Source organism: Desmodus rotundus, chromosome X (genome assembly GCF_022682495.2).
Source record: "Desmodus rotundus isolate HL8 chromosome X, HLdesRot8A.1, whole genome shotgun sequence".
NCBI classification, from domain to species: Eukaryota; Metazoa; Chordata; class Mammalia; order Chiroptera; family Phyllostomidae; genus Desmodus; species Desmodus rotundus.
In genome coordinates this window covers 87,550,717-87,567,724 of record NC_071400.1, presented here as the reverse complement: position 1 = coordinate 87,567,724, position 17,008 = coordinate 87,550,717, and the positions used below count along the sequence as shown (strand labels likewise).

At 38.9% G+C, this 17,008-nt stretch overlaps 1 protein-coding gene across 3 annotated transcripts; it reads left to right on the top strand.

The window, feature by feature from the left end:
* The first annotated feature begins 975 nt into the window (after positions 1-975).
* On the top strand, positions 976-16,679 carry PRDX4 (peroxiredoxin 4). Of its 3 annotated transcripts, none has more exons than XR_002975686.4 (8): positions 976-1,358; positions 4,716-4,833; positions 7,746-7,862; positions 9,822-9,944; positions 12,392-12,522; positions 13,762-13,796; positions 16,289-16,416; positions 16,569-16,679. XR_002975686.4 is itself a non-coding variant. In XM_024569958.4 (8 exons), the coding sequence occupies exons 1-8, from the start codon at positions 1,115-1,117 to the stop codon at positions 16,570-16,572; spliced, it is 819 nt and encodes a 272-aa protein (XP_024425726.1). In that variant the 5' UTR covers positions 976-1,114; the 3' UTR covers positions 16,573-16,679. The 3 variants fall into 3 exon arrangements, 2 of the variants coding, with proteins under 2 accessions (XP_024425726.1, XP_024425725.1); XM_024569958.4 differs by having other exon boundaries at positions 16,289-16,335; XM_024569957.4 differs by lacking the exon at positions 16,289-16,416 and having other exon boundaries at positions 977-1,358.
* The last annotated feature ends 329 nt before the right edge of the window (positions 16,680-17,008 follow it).

The following is a 17,008-nucleotide window of genomic DNA, read 5'->3' as shown; positions in this document are numbered from 1 at the left end:
ACAATGCTGACAGCAGATGGCCGGGAGGCAGGGAAGCGAGAGACCAGTCACACTCGAAGCGGGTTTTCCGCAAGTTGGGCCTCGCCAGGGCGCATGCGCAAACACAGGCAGAGTGGGGGGAGGGGCAGGGCATATAATGGGCAGGACTAAGATGATGAGTAACTTTGCGAAGGACAGGTCTCCTATCAGCCTCTTAGGGTTGTTGCGGGAGTAAGGAAAACAGTTTGAAAATAACCCGAACCTGAGACAGGCTGTCGGAAATATTGGTGTTATTTACAAAACCAAGTGCTTACAACAGCAAATGCCACGTGCTACGTGCCTTGGGAAACAAAGATAAATTCGACTTCAATTTCGATCCCAGGGAGCTGACAGTGTGATAGACTTTTGTGGGTTTCAGAAAGATGACAAAAAGATAGAAGGGATCCTGGATCCTCTTGTGATGGGATAATTGTCAGAAAATGCAACAACAATGTGCTGGGACAAAGTCTGCTCTGGGAACTTTTCAGGTCTAGCTTTTTTTAAAAGACACCTTGGGACAGGCTTAAGTCACCTAAATGCCTGTTTGTCCTTGCCTGCTAGAGAATAAATGCTTAGACTTTCTTCAAGTTTTGCAGGGCTTAAAGGTCTGCAAATAGAGGGGGGTAGAAATGGCACTGTTCATACAGATCACTTAAAGGAAAAAAAACTGCTAGAAGTATAAATGCAAGCAGTTCAAAGGCAGATAGATTAGTTTGACTTTGTTAAGGGGGATGGATGGTGTGCGGTGTCGAGGGTTTGTTGAAGGTATGCGCGTGGAAGCTGTGAAGAGAACGGGAGCTTCGCAGGCCAGTCACTCGCCGAGCCGGCTTTCTCAAAGTTGGGCGGAGCGCCAGCCTTGGCCCGCCCCAGGGCGCAGGCGCAAATGCCGGCCTGGGGCGAGCAGGCCACGTGGCGGGGCTAGGAGTGGGGGTGGTCGAGGGAACCAGGAGAGCAGGGGGGCGGGGAGTGGGAGGGCGGAGCAGGTCTCGCGAGGCCGCGCCCGAAATCGCGGGGTGTCCGGCGCGCGATTGTAGCTGCCTGGCAGCGGGAGAAGTAGCGCTCGCGCTGAGGGACGTTTGTCTGCAATCGCGTGGTCATGGAGGCGCCGCAGCCGCTGCCAGCCGCGACGACTGCAGCCCCCAACCGGAGCCGAAGGCTGCTGCTGCTGCCACTACTGCTGTTCCTGCTGCCAGCCCGGGATCTGCGGGCCTGGGAGGCAGAGGAGAGGCCCCGAACCCGTGAAGAGGAGTGCCACTTCTATGCGGGGGGACAAGTGTACCCGGGGGAGGCGTCCCGAGTTTCAGTCGCCGACCACTCCCTGCATCTCAGCAAAGCCAAGAGTAGGTGGTTCCCCGTCAGGGGGGGTTTGACCCGTGGCAGAGTGAGGCGGGAAGTGGGGAGGGCCGGGAGACACGTGGGCCTTGCCAAAGGTCCACCCGGGAGTCTGGCTTGGGCGGCGTCCCCTGCACTGCCTCCCGTCCCTGGGCGGACCTGGCTCTTTTGGGCGGGGAAGGGTCCATCTGTGAGAAAGGGATGGTTTCCGCTAATCAGATTTTGGAAATAGTGGTTACCCCAAAAGCCGCAGAAAAAGGGAAAGAGGGTTGCAGGCATCGGAGGATGTTGTGCAAACTGAAACGCTTCCTCAAACATCACAAAGTGGTTGCTGCACATCGCGTCTGTTTCCAAGTACTATTTCAGGGAAGAATACTTTAAGTCGAATAACGATTCATAGAAAGTTTGATTAAACAGAAAAGTGGCTAAACAAATGTTCAGGAAAGCAATCATTTCACTTTTCTTTTTTCATCTTATAAAGAAGACTATTAAAAGCCCTTCCCCAAAACTTATATAATTAACAGGTTTTTTTGTGTGTGTCTCTTAGGAATGAAGAACTTATTACATGGTGTACTTTGGAGGCTCTTTGTAGGGAAAGGAGGCAAAAGGATGTTGGAAGTAATGTATTTTAGTTGATGATAAACCTCATGGCAAATTTGTGTCCTGCCAGTTTGGCTTTTGATTATTTGCATTTCTGTCCAGTGTACACAGCTAATGGCCAGGTTCAGGAAGGACACGTCAGACTGAGATACTGAGAAAGTTGTGGCCTGCTGCATCTAGATGTTAAGATTAGCCAAAAAGAAGTGACCGGGATTAAAGGATAAAGACGGTTCCTTGCTAGCTTTTAAGTACCCTGCTTTCCCTGTAGATCACTTGGCATTCAGAAGATGTGTATTTGGCTTTCGTGGTTCAGTTACAGTATGTTCTATACCCATAGGCAGTGAAAAAAGCTTCACAATTGTGAATCCTCAGTGTGAAGTAGGATGTTGTTATGACTTAGGATGGAGTGGGAGTAATAAATGAGAAAAACTGTTTTGCCTTAAACATTTGCAGTTCTTTCCTGCCGAAAGTTAACTACTTTTGGACTTTTGTTTTTCAAAAGCCAGTCTTGCACTTTTAAAATCACAGTATTTTGAAGTGCCATTAGTTTCACTTGCCTCAGAAGACATTTTGAAATAGGTCAGCCAGTTAAGTGTTTATTGGCATTACATATATTTCCCATAAGAAACAAATCCCATCCAACTCTGCTCATAAAAGCAAAAAAACAGTAGCAATAGATTTCTCTTTGCCAGAAAACTTTTTCAAATTTTAGGTATTTGCTACATCTCTGCCCCATGTAGGCTTATATAGAATTAAAGATACCAGGACTTCTATTCATAAAATGGAGTATTACAGAGCCATTAAGGTCATACTTTCAAATAATTTTTGGTAACATAAAAAGTGTTCATGGTTTACTGCTGCTGTTTTTTGTTTTTTTTTTTTAAGGGATGCAACATGATCCAAATTTGTCTTTTAAAAAAGACTGGAAGGAAAGACCAAAATGTTAACAGTAGTTAATGGAGTTATAAGAAGAGGAGGTTTAAATATTCTTCTTTATACTGCTTTACATTTGCCAGAATCTTTGTTATATGATTTATATTCAAGATTTTAATGGACGCAAGGGATTGCTTTGGGAATTCCATTTATAGATCTTAGCAAAGTAACTGTATTCTTTTTGCTCAGTAAGTAGATGACAGTTTTTTTTCTTTGAACTAACACTGCAATTCTTAAATCAAGAACCCAAAATTTTTTAACACAGAATTTTGACAAAGTTTCTCAGATTTGGTTTTCCCAATATGCTAAGATCATTAAGGAGTGTCGTCGTTATACATCATTATATTTCTAACCACAAATCTATTTAATGTCTCCCATTAATCTATTCCCTTGAGTAGTATTTTCAGTAATGTATCTACATATAAAGTATATATCTATCTATATATATAGATAGATATATACTTCATATGTAGATACAATGTATCTACATGAATCTACATATAAAGTATATATCTATCTATATATATAGATAGATATATACTTCATATGTAGATACATTATAAAGTATATAGATACATATATAAAGTATCTATATATATAATTCAGTACCCTTCTACTATCTAATTCTCCCTCATGGCCTTTACCTAATCAGATAAGGATATTTATATGAGGTAGGCTGCTGACTCAAGATGAATAATCAAATGTTATATATTAACTTTACAGAGATACATCTTAAGTTTATGTCTCTTTTCAGAGTGACCATAAATGCTGGCTATTACACAAAATATAATAAATGCTGGCTGTTATAAGCCGAACTTTCTAGGAATCATAGTCAAACCTGGAAGCACATATTGACTTCAATATACGTAATGGTTCTGAAAGTTTAAGTGCTATCTGAACGTAACAGAAGATCAAGGTACATTATTATCAAAGCGTGCTGGATAGAATTGCCACATGCCGTTACAAGAGAGCAGCACCAACTATTCAATTTCCATCAGGTCACTCGAAACCTGTTCAAGAGGGTCTCTTCTTTCAAAGCCTCTAGGGAAAAAATCCAGTAATCTGGGATTTTCCACTTCTGGCCTGATGTGTTTGCAGATTTCCTACTCCTTGAGTGTGGCAGCAGGTCCTTCCATGAGTATTGAGAAACTGGACAGATGTTTCAATTAGTACATCTGAAAGACTGCCATTAGGGAAAGGAACATCTGCTTATTTGAAATGTAGGAAGTTGCTCAACTTGGAGGGGCTATAGTGAAGTATCCAGTAGGGTTTAGTACGGGGATGGGATGTGGGGGCGGGGCTGCGAGCATGAATAGAAAGTATTGTCACTAACCTCCAAATGAAATTGAGCATTTCTTTCCGTTATAAATGTCAGCAGCAAAGCACATTAGCTTCAGCAGTACTTGCATGTACCTTTTGCCAGTAGACCCACAGATAACTTTCATGCTACCTTGTAGTTAGTTGTTGGTTGTGGGTATCCTGAAACATCATTTACACTCTTCACTATTTGAGTAGTTAATTAGATCACTGCTAGAGCCTGCGTTTTTAAAGTGTTAATAAAAGGGTACATGTATTACTACATCACCAGTATGATTTTTTTTTGTATTTGATCATTGCATTTCAATATAATCACTTTCCTTTGTAATTCTATATATTGTATTTTATACATTCAATTGCACTATTCTGGGAATTCTGTAAGCCTCAACAGACTGCTGAAGAGATCCAAAGGTTGAAAAGCTGTGATTTTTAGTGATTTCCTAAAGCTGTCCTTCCTTCTGTGCTCCCACCAGCTTCCTCAGTGTTACAAAACATCCTGTATTTTTCTTCCTTAGTTTCCAAGCCAGCACCTTATTGGGAAGGAACAGCTGTGATAAACGGAGAATTTAAGGAGCTCAAGTTGACTGATTATCGTGGAAAATACCTGGTTTTTTTCTTCTACCCACTTGATTTGTAAGTAATAATGTACATAGCAGCTAGTAAAAACCTCAGTTATTATTGATCATTAATCAAGAACATCAGTGGCTAGAGGGGGGTTGGGAGGGGGATAATGGTGGAAAGAAGGGAAGAGACTAGTAAAAGAACATGTATGAATGACCCACCCACATGGGTAACAGTGTGGGGATTCACTGTGGGAGAGGGTGGGTAGGCTGGGCGGAGGAGGGCAAAGGGGGAAAAATTGGGACGGCTGTAATAGAATAACAATAATAAAAAGAGCATCAAATAGGAATATTTTTATTTAGCTCTTGGTTCTTCAAAGGCAAACATCTGATGAAGAATTTTTCCAAGTAACATCTACCATGTATTTCAGAATTATAACCCATTGACCCCAGTTCTTTATACTCGTATTGTGTTATCACATAATCATTAGAGAAAAAGTACAATTATATTCATTAAGGTACACCTACTAAGTCAAGAAAATGGACTAACAACATATTAGAAAGCATTTAAAAGCAATACTTACGCCACAAACCTATTTAATATATCCTTGTTAAACAGAAGATTAATAAGCCCTTTTCTCTGGTGATGCCATTTAACTATGGGTTTACTATTTTTCTTCTTTGCTGCACCCGTTGCTCTCCTGTGATTTGAACATTTGCCTGAAAAGACTGCAAGTGGTTAATGAATAATGCCCACTAATATAAATTATGGTTATCGTGGGAGTGTTTTCTCTTTAACTCTGTGACCATGAGCACTTCTGTAGATAGAAAGTTAACTCAAAGACTCTTGCAGCATTAGTCACATGAAGAATTTAATTTTATTTCGGGTGTTCTTCAAATTCCATGAAAGCAAAGTGGTACTAAAAAGAACCAACTTTTATCTTTTTTCTATTTGAATATATTTTTTGGCTACAAAAGTAAGTAGAAGTTTCTTCTGTCTTTGTCACTGTACACTGAAGTCCTTTTTCTGTTAGGACTCATGGTGAACTATGTCAATAAATTTTAAACTTGCAGGGAGGATATACTTCAGCTCATCTCTATAGGCTGTCTGTAGGCCAGCGGTCATCAGACTTTTTCTGTGCAGGGCTGCATAGTAAATATTTTAGTCTCAGTGTCCTGGCGATCTTTTTTCCAAGTACTTAACTTGACCAATATAACGCAAAAACTGCCTTACACAATACACAAATGAATGAGTGTTGTGGTCCATGGAAAGTTCATTTACAAAAAGTAAGATAGACTAGATCTGGCCTGTGACTTGTAGTTTGCTGACCTTTAGTCTATGCAAACAGGAAGAACTCTCATAAAAATTAGTACATTGAGACTAAAACAAGTCTTGAATCTACATCATAATTTTTTAAAGCAGCTTGACTAGCTAAAATGTATATTTTAATTTCCAGTAGAAACCAGAAGTTGAGATTTTAACACAGAAAAATTATAGGCCTTCTAAGTTTTATGTTGTTATAAAACCAAAAAGTTAAAACATACATAAAATATATATAACACTAAACCTGATTTTGGAATTAGTCTGACACAGCAGACAAATATGCGGTGTTTCTCCAGCGTTGTTTAAAACTCCATAACGAATAAGACGTGTAATTATGCGTGGTGTTAGCAATGATTTTCTGGGGTAAGGAGCTAAGAGCGTCTTTCTGTTGTTCCATGTAATGCAGACCAGGCCTGGTTAGAGGAGGAAGGATTCTCGGGCATTTGCCACACACAGTCTGCATGGATGGAAGTCACAAGCATAACCCTTCAGTTTTCTGCCAGACCTTTTTCTCTCTCTTCGTTTAGACAGCATTTCCTGGGATAATAGGAAGGAAGACAGGGGCTGACCATTCCCACTTTTTGGAAAATATTAAAAATACATATTATAGCCCAGGTTCCAGGGACATAATGTAGATTAGAACTTTCTGCTTGTGTATGACAGCCTTCACTTGAACAAATGAAACATTTGAAAAGCCTAGGGCCATCATAGGAACTTGTCCCCTAAATCTACATTTTTCAAACTTGACCATGACACACAATAGGAAATAAATTTTTCATTGCTGCCCAATACACTTACACAGTCAGTCCATATGCACCAACACAGCCGTGCTATGCCGAAATCCTGAAAAACTTCCATACCAGCCCAAGTAGCCACTTTCTCAACCCCCTCCCCACATTGCTCCTCCCCCTGGTCCTTTTCCAAAACCTCCAGCACTGAAGGAAACTTTGAGTTAAGGTTGCTAAATATTTTTAGTATCACTCCTGAACACATACATAGGATCCGGCAGAAGTAATGCCTGCTCGGTTGTGGTTGGTAGGGTACGTGAATGTCTCACACGAGATGGACAGCAGTTTGAACACTTCACCTACAATGTCACATGGTGTGCTGCTATTATGTTACAGAATGACATGCTTATAATTTTATAATAAAAACGGTATTATTTGTGCCGGACCCTGTGTATGCAACTTGTGTATGCATGTTTCATAACTTACCTGTACTATGAATGATGTATTCTCACATTTTCTATTTCACTGTTTTAAAATGCTGATTGGAACTCAGTAAATTGGCCTAAGTAATTCCTACCACAGTTTGAAAAGCGCTACCCTAAGGTGATATTCTCTGAACATGCCCTTCTGACAGCAGAACCTTATCAAGAAAGGGAGGGGGAGAGGAGGGAATTTCCTCATCTCCAAAACCGAGATGGATGCATCGAGCTCGTAAGGCCGGCAGACGAATGTAACAATGAAAGATGGAACGTTTGTATAGATCCTTCGAACGCTGTGCAGCATATTAGACTACTCAATCTTGAGAAGGATCATACATAAAATTGTTCTCAATGTAGTTTTTTATATACTAAACGTGTTTGTAACAACTAAGTCATTTACTATGCATATGCGTATTTTGAGAATACTGAGTATACTTTTTTTTTTTACTTTCAGCACTTTTGTGTGTCCAACTGAAATTATCGCCTTTGGTGATAGAATTGAAGAATTCAGATCCATAAACACTGAAGTGGTGGCATGCTCTGTCGATTCACAGTTTACCCATTTGGCCTGGTCAGTATCTCACTCATTTGTAGGGGGGAAATGGATATACTTTTAAATTATGGGCAGACAACTCTTAACAAGATAGGAATATAGTTATTTATCCGACAATTCAGGAGTAGATTTGTCTGAGAACTGCTGGTTCAATGAAGTTACGTAAAAATGCTTAAGGATTTTATGGGACATTTCAAAAATGGGGGGGGAGTTCAATGCAAAAGATGTAATATCCATAGCCAAAACTATCGAATTGTATGATTACTTTATTATGACAAATTTGGGGTAGCCTTAATCTGGAGGAAAAAAATCTTTAAAATACCATTTCTCTGTTATGCAGTTGACTGGTATTAAGCCAAACTCAAAATAGCTTTTATAATCACTTTTAAAGTACCAATGATTTTTAAATTAATTTTAAAAATAATTTTTAATTGTTTCACCTAATCAAATGCAAAGAATTACAAGCTAAAATGACAAGAGGTGCTATTTTTCCCTGTCTCATTGGCCAAAATTTCCAACATTGAAAACTTTCATGCAGTGATGACAGAGGCGGGAAGAAATGGCCCTCACATACACACACTCAGCAGTTCTGGAGAGTAATTAGGCAACATGTTTTAGAATTTTAAATGTGTGTGTTGATGTGAGGTTTTTAATCACATCCACAATTTTGTGTGCAAAGTTTTATGCATGATAAAGACTATTCAAAATTATATTGGTCTTAAAACAATATTCACTTCATTAAAGTTACAAATTCAAAATACATTTTTCTCCATTTACAATTATATGTATACACATACATATATGTGCATGCATATGAAACCAAACTTTTAATTGATTCAGGGGCTACAATTTTAATTTACGTTCCCTTAATTAATTCTCTTAAGTATTTTAAACTGCTGTCATATATTTTATTTGATTTCCTTTAAGTGCCTCAATTTTCAGACATACCGTAAGAACTTAAGTAATTCCTGCAAATCTAATAAATACATATAGTATGTCTTAAGTCCTTTTAAAGTCGCTCTTTACTATTTATAAACTGAATAAAATTTCAACGTACACATTTTAAATTGGAATCACAAAGTAAATTTTATTCTACTATGCCAAAATCACTTAAACATTATAATTAAATATACAAATATGTACTGATTATTTCTCAATATAAAAATGTTAAAACCATGGGTTTAATCTATCACTTCTATAGTAATTCTAAATCACTGTGGGATCCAAACACAAATCCCCTAAGGGAGAAAGTTTATGTCATCACAAATAATTTGGGGTTACTTCCCCAAGGAATTTTTTGGGATACATTCTCAGCTGGATGGGTGTCATATCAACCAGAGATTTCTCCGCGGGTGTCAGAACTGGGTTGCAGACATCTGGAGCAGCATTTTCCTGTTTTCTCTTTGCTGTGTCAGCGCCCTCCCATCGGGGCACCAGCCCACATCTCCCGGTTTCAACTTAAAGAATATTTAAATCTGAAGAGCGATATGTCTGAGGTTGTAGCTAACTTCCTTCACTGCTACAAGTGGACTTTGCATTTCTTTGTCTCTCAGAATATTCAAATATCCAGTTGTATTCTGCTTCTCTTAAGGAACTGTCTTGTGATCACAGTTCTAAGGTTATTCTTATGACAGTGCGTAATCAGGCAAGTGCACAGCATTAAGAATACAAGGATGTTTCCAGCAGTGTTTATAAAAGAAAAAAAAATTGAAAGCTTAAATGCCTGTCAGTAGAGATTAGTAAAATACATTATACCCATACATTAAAAATGTGATGTGTATCTCACCATATTTAGTGTTTAAAGGATATGAATACGTTACTAAGTAGGGGGAAAGGCAAGAAAATAGAATGTATATTACCCGTTTTTTGAGAAATAGGATGGGTGTGTTGCGTTTGTTCATGTGTGCGCACATGCGGAGAGCGCTGTTTTGATACATGCCATGTACTTAACTCTGAGACGTGTGTGTTCTGTTACAGGATTAACACCCCTCGAAGACAAGGAGGACTTGGACCCATCAAGATTCCACTGCTTTCAGATTTGACCCACCAGATCTCAAAAGACTATGGTGTATATCTGGAAGACTCAGGCCACACTCTTAGGTAATTATGACCAATCCAGATATACTTGTAACCCTCCCTGAAATGGAGTTAGAAGATAACAAGGTTTGGTCAAGAAATGATATTTGCTCTATTTGCAAAAATGTTGTAGATACTCTTTAAAATAATTCGTTGAGTGCCCTATTTAAACTATGTAAGTGTCACAGGCCGTCAGAGCTGGAAGAGTACGTAGAGGTCCTTGACCAGCCCTGTCACTTTACAGATAACAGATTCATAGAGTTCCAGGAACTGAGCCAAGGATATAGAATTAGTTAACGGCAGAGTGCAGACTTGAACCCTGGTCCCCAAACTCCTTATCCATTTCTTTTCTTCCCAAGCTGACTCCAGTAATGGTTTCACTAAATGCAAATATCACAGTATTTAGCAAACCTGTGTCTTTGAAGTAGGAAAAATTAAGGAAACATTTTACCCAACAGCTCTCACTCGGTTACTTGAGCCGATAAATGCTAATAGAATTCTTTGAAAATAAGGTGGTTTCATCTTAAAACAACTGTAGTTTTGTTGTAGTTATGTTGTTTATTTGCTTTTCAGTACTAATAGTTTCTCTTTTAATGTTTTATGTGAAAGTGTCAGTATTTTATTATCCTGTTTTTAATAACAGCTCTCTTAAGATACACGACTTAGCCAATGTAAAGCATACAATTCAACAGTTTTTAGGATATTCAGAGAGTTTTACAACCACCACCACAATCAATTTTAGATCATTTTCATTACTCCAAAAACAAACCTCATACCCATTAGCAGTTACTCCCCCTCTACCCCAATTTTCTGGCTCCCATGCCTACCCGTTTGCCTTCTTTACTGAGTCCCTTTTGTTTAGTAAGGCACATCTTCATAGCTTCCTAGGAAGAGGTCATTGGAAGATAAAAGTTTGAGAGCTTACATGTCAAAAAGTTTTTATTCTACTCTTCATGTTGATCAATAATTGGGCCGAGTACATAGCATTGTAGATTGAAAGGCATTTTCCTGAAAACATTTCCAAGCATTGAAATGCCCCACTACCTTTAGCTTCTGGAGTGGTTATTGAAATGTCTGTTGCCGTTTAATTTCTGATTTTTTATAAGAATGACCTGTCTCTTCTCTGTGGAACAGACATACATGTATATTACACCAAGTATGGCAAATGTCTTAGTCTCAAAGTCTACCAAAGAAGCAAAATTCACAAAATTAAAACAGAAGCTAGAATTTGCTACCAAAGAAAATGCATATTTGTTTTTGTGTGCTATGTGTTGGTATGATGTATGTTACAGAGGCAAGCTCAAAATTTCAGATCAGCCTCCCTTCAGAGCATACTTCATCACCACTGACAACAGTTTTCAATTGCTAAAGTAGCCACATGAAAGAACACGCATGTGAATAATTATTAAGGAAGTTGACCTGGACCAAGGAGAGTGAGCTCTAGTTATTTCAGGCATCAAGTCGCTCATTCAAAAAATGCAGGATAAACAGGAATACTTTACTAATGTTTCATGTGACTATGAAACAAGAGTTCATGAAATAGATATGTAATTCCATATATGTCTATTTTTAAAAATCTCATTATTTGTAATACTTATACACAATTAGCCCCACTACCTGAGATACGTTTCTAGTCCAAAGTATTGGGTTGAAATTCATACTGCCTTAAATAAATTGACTATAAAGTCCTTTCAATTTTTTATCTCTAGTCTACTTTAACTCTTGCAGTGCTGCCCTTATCACAATAACAGGTCTTTTTGGTTAAAGTATTTCATTATTCCCCATGCCATAGGAGTGAATCACACATAGAGAGATTTAGAGGGAAAGGTAACTTTGCTTATATTGGTGACCTTCTCTTTTCCTGCCATTGCAAAAGGAAATAAAAAGACATTCTAAATAACCAGTAATGAGAAAGATGGATCATTCCTTCACTCAAAGGAAGACTCTGCTATGTAGTTCCATCATTTCATTTACAATGCATTAAAATGCCAAACCCTAGTACACATGAAGATTCAACTATAAATACTATAGAACATTTCATAGGCAAGAACAAAATTTTAAAGCTACTGAGGAATGGGGGGGAGATAGAAGAGAGTAAAGGGGGGTTAAATGGTGATGGAAGGAGACTTGACTTGGGATGGTAAACATATACTACAACATATAGATGATGTATTATAAAATTGTACACTTGAAATGTATATAATTTTATTAACCAATGTCACCCTAATACGTTCAATAAATTCTTTTTTTAATTTTAAAGCTACCATTTAACGATTGTCATCTCAAGCTGTATAGCAGATAAGTGGGGATATGAGTGTGTGTGCGTGCATCTACCGGTCAAGTAGGTAGGTAGTGTGTTGTTGGTTCTGTGTAACAACCTTGTGTGATTGGTGCAGGGATTTACATTAACAAATAACTTGTCTTAACTGATATTGAAATGGCCTCACCTCTGCCACTCTTGTGTTTTATAGAGGTCTCTTCATTATTGATGACAAAGGGATCCTAAGACAGATTACTCTGAATGATCTTCCTGTGGGTAGATCGGTGGATGAGACACTGCGTTTGGTTCAAGCATTCCAGTACACCGATAAACATGGAGAAGGTACTCTTTCTTTCCAAACATCATAGCCTTTTGATTTTCTTTAAAGATTTTATTTATTTTTAGAGACAGGGGAAGGGAAAGAGAAAGAGAGGGCGAGAATCATCAATGTGTGGTTGCCTCTCACACACCCTACTACTGGGGACCTGGCCTGCAAGCCAGGCATGTGCCCCAGACTGGGAATCAAACTGGCGACCCTTTGGTTCGCAGGCCCGTGCTGTATCCACTGAGCCACACCAGCCAGGGCAGCCTTTTGATTTTTTAATTTGAGAAGAGGTAGCAGCATAGTTTAGTTTTTTATCCTATAATTTGGAAGCTTCCAAAGTCACCTCATTGATTGTTTTGAAATTATTAGCTGATCTGTTAGTAAATCAAATTATTACTTAAAGCGCTTTTAACAAAATATCACTAATATATACTACTTACTGAATTTTAAAAATGCAAAAATAGTCATTATTTGCATAGTCCTTTTGGTTAAGCTCAAAGAGAAAAGTTTCTGCTGCTACAGTTCTTCAAATGATATTTCTATAAATTTAAAATGTGCCAAACTGGCAATATTTAGTAATGTAGGTTTTATGTGCACCATGTACATTATTGGATATAGATTTTCCCTCAGGATGATTCAGCAATCATCAGGGTTATCCAGCATCACGCTAGTAACATATTAGCTCATCCTTTCACTCCGAGCTTTACAGTAGCTACATAGGAAAGGTCAGATTTTCCTCACATAGAACATATGCTTTATATTCCTTTCAAATGTGTAACTTGGTGCCTGGGTCCAGGTTCATTCTAAAAGGAAAAGCCTACTTCCTGAATAAAGCCTCTTTTGACAAACAGCAAACCATGGCATCAGTACAAAGTACTGCAGGAAACAGCAAATAAGCTTATTGTAAGTTTATGTAAATTCAGAGAAATTTTTACCATGCCCAGAACTTTCAGTTCACCAGATTTCCCAACTCTCCAACTTAGAGGAAGACTCAGCTTGGTTTCTTAAATTGTAAATGTAACTAAACATGATTGGCAAAAATGAAAATAGATTAGCTGCCTACTGATAAGCTGTGACTAAAATTCCTTGGTGCAAGCAGGCAAGCTAACAGAAGCCACGTGTTCACTGGCCTAGAAATGGTCTCATTAATACAGGCTCCATTTTCAATTTCCTTCGGACAAAGAAAAGCCAAGAGTTGCTGAAGAGAACTGAACTCTTGTTTTTAAACTGTTTTTGCCAATTTTTGTTCCTTTCAGTGTGCCCTGCTGGATGGAAACCTGGGAGTGAAACAGTAAGTCAAATTGATTTTTCTTAAGGGGATGTCTGGGGCCAAACAAAAATGCCAACCTTAAGATAATCTCTAATAGCACTGCTTTGATTTTGTAAATGAGCTAAACATTGCTCGGCAAAAATCAGAAGAGCGCAGGCGTTCTTTGAACTGTAAGGAGAGTAGCTGAAACTGAAAAAAAACAGAAGATGGAACTTCATGCTGTGAATTTTAAAGCCAAATATCCAGCAAAATATACCATTAAAGGCAAAGAAAATAATCACAAGCAAAACCTATATACATATACAGATGTGTATACATATATATATTATATATTATATAATATATAATATATATATGTATACACATAATATATGTGTGTATACGCATCTGTATGTGTGTGCGTATACACATGTATGTGTGTATACAGATGTATGTGTGCGTGTGTACGTGTGTGTGTGCATGCACACATACACATATATAAAAGCTTTTGAGAAACTCTGGCTTAACATTGAATTTAATGACTCTCTCATCACTTGAAGGCAAAAAATATTGAAACAAATACATTCTTTCATAGGGAGGCTGTATAATTTATAGGCAATCCCTGAAGCAGTCACTGGCCAAAATGCAACTTGTAAAACTTGCCTGAACCCTTTTCAGTGAACATGTTATCTTGTAAAAATCAAGAGGTTTACACAAACTGTAGTTAGGAAAAATACTAGCGCATCAGAGGAAGACATTGTATTAGGATAAAAGAAAAATATAGAGTCCTAAGATTTCTTCCTGAGCAAACAGCCCCCTGAAAAAAACAGTACCATTAGCCATAGACAATGAAACGCAGAAATTCACTCTGTAACCTCACTCAGATCAGGTAAAGTACCATTTCAGTGATTTTAAACCAGTTTTTGATAGATTTGCAGAAGAGCTTTGCCCTCATGGGTCAAAGTGAATGTTATAATACAACCTTATTCACCTCTACATAGGTCTGATGGATAGCAAATGGATTTGAAGTTAAACATTAAAGGGACTTAGAGCACTAGGTACTTTAAATTATAAATTAATCACTAGGTTAATTTACAATTATTCACCATGAGGCTCACAGATAGAAACAGGAGTCAGAAGCTGCAGGCATCACCTGAGAAGCCTTAAAACGCGTTTCTGGGTAAGGTCTTCAGGCTCGGGGCACTCCACCTGGAGCTGTAGCAGAACCAACGGTCAGTGACAGCACACCATGGGTTGCAGGCATGTGCTGAGAGAGCAGGATGAAGAAAGGGAGATGAAGGATGACTAGGTCAAGAAATAGAGCTGTGAAGGGGAGAAGGAAAGAAAGTAGAGGAGAAGGGCATGTAGGACCAGAAAAGGTCTGGTGGTGGTGTTTCTTCGCAGATAGATGGGTTTTTCACCTCCGTATCCCTCAGCTTCGCCCTGTCTATTGCACAGGCCTCCTGGTTTGTCTCCCAGACCTCAGTTTTCTCCCCTCCAATGCATGTCATTCTCCAGACAGAACCTTCAGCGGCTCCCCAGCACTCACAGGACAAAGGCCTGATATCCAGGGCACAACCTTCAAGCCTTTGCATTGTTTGTTTCCACCGCTCTCTCCCCTGTCGCCTTCCCTATGAGTCATGCACACTGTGCTCCCACCATTCACGACTCATCTCTCCCACAAAGAAGCCCCACTTTTTCACACCTTTGTGCCTTTGCGCAGGTCTTTCTTTCTAGAGCCTGGAATACCTGTGCCCTTCTCTAAATTCTACTCCTCTTTTAGTGCCACCTCCACTTAGGCTGTCCCTAATGCCATCTCAGCCCCCATTGAGTCACACAGCCTATGTCACATATGATCATGTGGTGCGTTGCATCAAAACAGTCACATCCACAGACACCTTCCCTGTGTATTTGTATGAGCCTCAGACGTGGGGACCATGGTAGTTCCCTATATCCCCCCACCTAGCCCACTATTGACACAACATAGTTATTCCGTAAAGTACCTGTAAACTGAATTTACATGCAGACAGAGTATAAACTGGAAAAGACAGAATGCTCCCTGAAGTGATGTCTGAAAAACTAGGTAATGATTATTTTATGCTGAAGGAAAATTCTGAAGAAAATGTGTATAGAACTATTATAAGCTGATTACAAGAGGGTTTTTTGTAGGTAGGAATAGATGTACTTTACCTATAACTATCAAATGACATAGTTAATGTGAGGTCAATTTATATGGAAATTTCAAAAAAAAGTAGATTTCTAAGGCTGTGATCTAGTAGGGAGAGATTTGTTTTCATTTGGAGTATTTGTTCATTCACTAAACAGTTATGCAAGGTAATACTCCATGTTGTATTTGAGTATTTTCTTAACTTTGCAGTTTGAGGTCAAAAGGTTGCCTTCTGGACCTCCAGAAACTCCATTTGAACACACTGCCCCCTTTCCAGGGGTTGCGGCTTACCAACACTTCAGCAGATGACTTTAGAAACACATTAACATCTGTAGCCATGCTCTCTCAATGTGTTTGGTTTAATCAGATCAAACCTGAAGATGCCATGAAAGCCTGGTGGCCCCGAGAAGAGCTGTAAGTACATTTGGGGTGCCTGAGTACAGATGTTAATTCGGTAACAAGTTACGTTCCTCGTGGGATGCCTGAGATTAGGAGGTAGGACAAATCCAGTTCTTCCTATGTACACATGACAGAGTTTGGTACACAAGAACAGTCCTCCTCTTTACTCAACATGAGCAACTACTAGCACACTGCTAATGATATGCTTTGGCTTCTAAAATGAATACTTTGCTCTTTTCTTTTCATAGATAATCCCAGATCCAGCTGGAAAACTGAAGTATTTCGACAAACTGAACTGAAAAATACTTCAAGTTATGATGCTTGAACGCTGTCAATAAAGGACACTGTGTTACTTACCACATTGAGCTACAGTAGTTATTTCTTGGAGCATTAAAAAATCCACGTCAGGCTCCAAAGATATTGAGTGTTCAAGTCAGACACTGATGCGAAAAGATAGACACTTATTCTCTCTCCAAACTAAGAGATATCCCATTGAATCAAACTAGGAACAACAATAACTAGCCTTTATGTAGAACTGATCATGTGCCAGATGTCACTTTAGGCAGATTACATGAGTTATTTCACTTAATCCTCACAGCAACTCTGCGTTATTTTACAGACGAGAAAACTGAAGCTCATATAAACCACTGACCCAGGGGAAAAAGGCTAGCTAGCAAAGGCAGACTCA